General features: G+C 40.8%; 1 protein-coding gene across 1 annotated transcript in view; it reads right to left on the bottom strand.

The window, feature by feature from the left end:
* LOC126395875 (mucin-5AC-like) overlaps nucleotides 1-4,683 on the bottom strand; it is a 28,630-nt gene that overhangs the window by 988 nt on the left and 22,959 nt on the right. Inside the window, exons 27-30 of the mRNA XM_050053680.1 lie at nucleotides 3,945-4,092; nucleotides 2,269-2,312; nucleotides 329-532; nucleotides 5-143 (exon numbers count right to left, since the gene is read on the bottom strand). Coding sequence (XP_049909637.1) covers nucleotides 5-143; nucleotides 329-532; nucleotides 2,269-2,312; nucleotides 3,945-4,092 — 535 coding nt within the window. The remainder of the gene's footprint in view (nucleotides 1-4; nucleotides 144-328; nucleotides 533-2,268; nucleotides 2,313-3,944; nucleotides 4,093-4,683) is intronic.

Below are 4,683 nucleotides of genomic sequence, written 5' to 3'. Positions count from 1 at the left end.
AGACTTCGTAACTGGGCTAGTAGTTCCTTCTGTTGGTGGTTGTGTTGTCTCTGTCTTTGCAGTTGTCTCTTCAGATGTGGTTGTTTCTACAGGTCTTGCTGTGGTCCCACTTGTGGTGGTTGGCAGTGATGTACTGACAACAACTTTGGAAACAAAATTTTTCAAACAGAACACAGTTACTGTCGTGTAAAAATGTCATAGAAATACTTATTTTTAAAATATTTTTTTCAACATAGTTTTCCATTTCTAAACATCTTAATGTTTTTTTCCCATGAGTTATTGTGAATATGAAAGGAGGATCATCGGTTATTCTGCATAGATTTTGTACCTGTAGTTGTCGGTCCAGTCGTGCTGAATGTAAAGGGGGTAGTTGGAGGACCAGGGGTTGCCACAGTAGTGCAAGGGTAGATTTCCCTGGTAACAGTCCCATTGACTCCACACTTGGCTGTCAGGCAGTGTCCTATCCCATCCGTGGTGTTGTAAATGGTTTCCCCATAGTCATAGGTTTTGCCATTAACATAGCATTTACAGTCTGCACATGAAGAGTATCATATTGTCAATTTTTTTTACACACACACACACACACACACACACACACACACACACACACACACGCACACATACATATATATAAACATTTAAAAACATATATGTATATGTATATGTATAAACATTACCTGGACCGCATGAGTAGTCACCAAACTTTATGGTGGCATAATAAATGGCCTGTATCATACAATCAATCATCATTAGACTATCCCCTGCACACAATGGTTGTTCCCTTACCGGGATACATTAGGCTCATAGTGTAGTATTTGGGCAGCATTTAGAAGCTGGAGGCAGCTTTTTGTAATTGTTTTTGATGAGAATGAAGCCTTTTGCTTTCTGTTTTTTGCGTTGCAACGCGCCTTGTGTTCTGCGCTCTAGGTGCCTGGCGTTTTTGTGTGTGCTCTGAACTCAGAGGTGGGAAAATGCCACGTCATCTCTTTTTTTGTCATCTTTTTACCCGTTGTCCAATCAGATGATTTGAGAGGTGGGCCTTCTGTGGTGGTCACGACAACAAGTTTGCAGTTGGTAAACTGTAAGGGAAAACTGATGGTAGCATTTGCTGGATACCCAGAGCTATATGGCCCGACGATAGACAGCAGGTTGTCAAACTGCCCCTGCATCCTCCTAAAATATGCCTGCAAACGGCCATCAAGGAGGAGAAGCTCCTGGACCAACTGGTGGTACTCCCCATGATCCACCCTCTTTTTTAGGGTCTCATGTACCCACGTAGATCTCTGTTTCCTTGCACCCAACCAACTATTTGCTGACAGCCTCCCAACCTCAACTAGGGCTACAGCAATTACCCTCTGCCTCAACATTTTAGGAACTACATGCTGATTACTGTCAAAAAACTAATATAAATGAATAAACGGTAGATTGATCCCACGAGAAGTTTAGAATAAAAAGGTGAGTCTGTGGTTGCCTGGCAACGGTAAAAAGGCGCAGCAAGCATTTTTTTTTTTTTTTTTCAGTAGTGGCATTCAATTTAAAAAAGGCAGTGCGGCGCACCTCGCATTTTGCAACCTGGTGTGCTAGTGGTGTGTAGCGCCAAGCCAAATGCAGCACAAGGCCGAGATGCTGTTTAAATGTAGTGACCAGGACACACTGCTGTCTCCGTCTCTCTCCTCTGTTCTGTGGATGCTAGCTGAAGGTCTGTGTGACTGTATGAACACAAGTAAGGTTGAGCCGCATGCACACAGGTCAGAGAAGCCAAGCGGACAGATAGAGGCATGCCCTTCAGCTGAATTCACACAAAATCCAGCAATGCAGCATCTTCCTGAAGGGTTGTGGGTATGTAACCACCATGAAACAATCAGAAAAATAATGTTTCATATCTCAGAGTCACTACTATGTTCTCGTTAATGCCACTCAGTCTTCATTCACTATCATCTAGCTCGTTTGTCCACCGCTGCTTTTTCAGTCTCGTTGAGCCAAGGAGGAGGGGCCAAGTTTAAATTTTGAGTTTCCAAACAGTAGACAACAAATCCAGCCTAGTATGCCTTTAATAGGAAACCAGAAGCAGATATTTAAGTAACGCAAAAATTATTTTCTCTAGAAACGAATTACTTTATATGCAGTAATTGGTAAAGTAGTCCAATTACTTCTGAGAGAGGTAGCTAGTAACTGTAATTAACAACTAAATTTTAGCAACTTGCACAACTCTATTATTTACATAAATAGATAAATACATAAATAAATATAAAAAAATTGTGTACTTACAGTTCACATCGTAGTGGCAGCTTATTTTACTGACTGTACAGGAGCTTTGAAATAGATAGAAAATTTAGACATGTCATTAAACTTTTGACTTTACATGCTGTACATACAACCACAATTCTATTGCATGATGCATAGTAAATCTCAAGATTTTAATCAGAACTAGGAAGCTTTCTGATATCATTCAGTTTACTCAGAAGAGAAGCTCAGAAAACACTATTACCTGGGTCGACATGAGGACTTGTACAACTCTATTTACACATGTACTCATCTTTTTTTCCAGTCATGTGCATAACCACACATTTTGAGCTAATTATTTAAGCAAAGAAACGTCTAGGTCCAGCTCCAGGTCATCGATATTTGTAGTGTAAGATTTAGTCCTTGAGTGTGAGATTTAATCTATAATCAAGTAAAGGTGTTATACTGCATAAGTTGATTAAGGGTGAAGGTTATATAACCATGTTTATGTATAAGTTCAACGTTAGCATAACCTATCTAGTTAGCAAGCTAACTCACTAATATTTGAGTCTATTGACAAGTTTACTCATTAGCATAGCCAACCTAGTTAGCAAGCTAACTCACTGATACTTTTGTCTACTGCCAGGTTTACTTGTTAGCATAGCCAACCTAGTTAGCAAGCTAAGTCACTGATACTTTTGTCTACTGCCAGGTTTACTTGTTAGCATAGCCTGTCTAGTTAGCAAGCTAACTCACTAATATGCTAGTCCATTGCTAAGTTTCCTCGTTAGCAAAGCCTACCTAGCTAGCAAGGTAACTCACCATAATAGTTCATTGCCAAGTTTACTCATTAGAATAGCCCACCTAGTTAGCAAGCTAACTCACTAATATTAAAGTCTATTGCCAAGTTTACTCATTAGCATAGCCAACCTAGTTAGCAAGCTAAGTCAGTGATATTCTTGTCTGCTGCCAAGTTTACTTGTCAGTATAGCCTATCTAGTTAGAAAGCTAACTCAGTAATATGCTCGTCCATTGCCAAGTTTACTCGTTAGCGAAGCCTACCTAGCTAGCAAGGTAGCTCACTAATATGCTAGTCCATTGGCAAGTTTACTCATAAGCATAGGCTACTCACTTAGTAAGCTTACCCTCGAACCCTGCAGCAGCTCATGAGGATTTTGTTCAGTGTAACTTAAACTTAAATTTTACTAACTTATATTTGGAAAACTAGCTTAGCTCTACAGAAGCTCAAAGGCATTTTGAAAGAAGCACACAAGCAGCACACTGATGATGTCAGAGGGCTGTGATGGGTGCAGCTGAGCGTGTTCATTATTATTAACTGAAGCAGCTACACTGACTACTGAAGTTACATCTGCCCACGCTGGCCCCTGCTGTTACACGTTTTTCTTATGTAGCTGGTCTATTTATTTTTTTCTGCGTGCGGCTCCACTTCCCTCCAACAGTTAAAACTACATTGAACTGTGTACAAACGAGTACAATCTGTGATGCAAAAATGTTTTTACATTTTACCATAAAATAAATCAAATTATTACATCCTGTTTTTAAAACAATCCAGTTGATTAATTCAGTACCAGCTAATATAGCCTACGCTTTCAAACCCTCCATAACCAACTGCATTATCATATGGCAAAACAAAACCTCCCATGTGCCCCGTGTATTTTTTGGCCGTTAGTGTGAAGATAAGTCATCTGTATGAGACATACCAAGTGTAACAGTTTTCTGCTGGAACCTTAGCTCCGTCATCGTAATGGTTGCCTTTGTCATCATAGCAGCCACACTGGTTCCAGGGAACGCACGTCATGCTGTCTTCGTTAAAGTAGGGCTTGTTGGAGGGACACTTTGGATAGCACCCTGCAACACCATCATAACATTTAGATTACTTAGTGGAAACACAAGTGTAGCTAAATAATAAACTGCTGCATTGAAATAGCACTTTTATCCAAAGTGCTTTGCATCTCCTTCACGCATTCACACTAACACATACACACACAGTGATGGGTCACTGATTGACCCTATGATCAGTGGACAACTCCTCTACCTCCTGAGCCACAGCCACAATACATACTTGCCTACCGTAGGATTTTTGCTTCAGACATGACCTCTCTCTTTTAGGATAAATTTAAATCCTGATGACAGGGAGTTTACCCTCGTTAAATTTTGCCGAATCACATTGTCGCCTTGAGACCATGCGCCAGATGCATAGAACTGGGCACACATGCACAAGCCTCATTTCCACTCCCACAGTTCGCCAAAAATGGATATAAAAACGCCCTTAAAGGGCCAGTGTGTAAAATGGGTTGAAAACAGTGACATCAGTGGTCAAATTCTAGATTGCAGGGCTCACTCGCTCACCCCTCCCGTCGGGTAAATGACGGTGGCCTCGTAGGGACAAAAAGCCTTGCGCACGACTTTTTCAGGAGTAGGTCTATCTAGCGACGAGGT

This window comes from Epinephelus moara, chromosome 1 (genome assembly GCF_006386435.1).
Source record: "Epinephelus moara isolate mb chromosome 1, YSFRI_EMoa_1.0, whole genome shotgun sequence".
NCBI classification, from domain to species: domain Eukaryota; kingdom Metazoa; phylum Chordata; class Actinopteri; order Perciformes; family Serranidae; genus Epinephelus; species Epinephelus moara.
The sequence above is the reverse complement of the archived record's forward strand: the minus strand, read 5'-3'. Positions and strand labels throughout refer to the sequence as shown.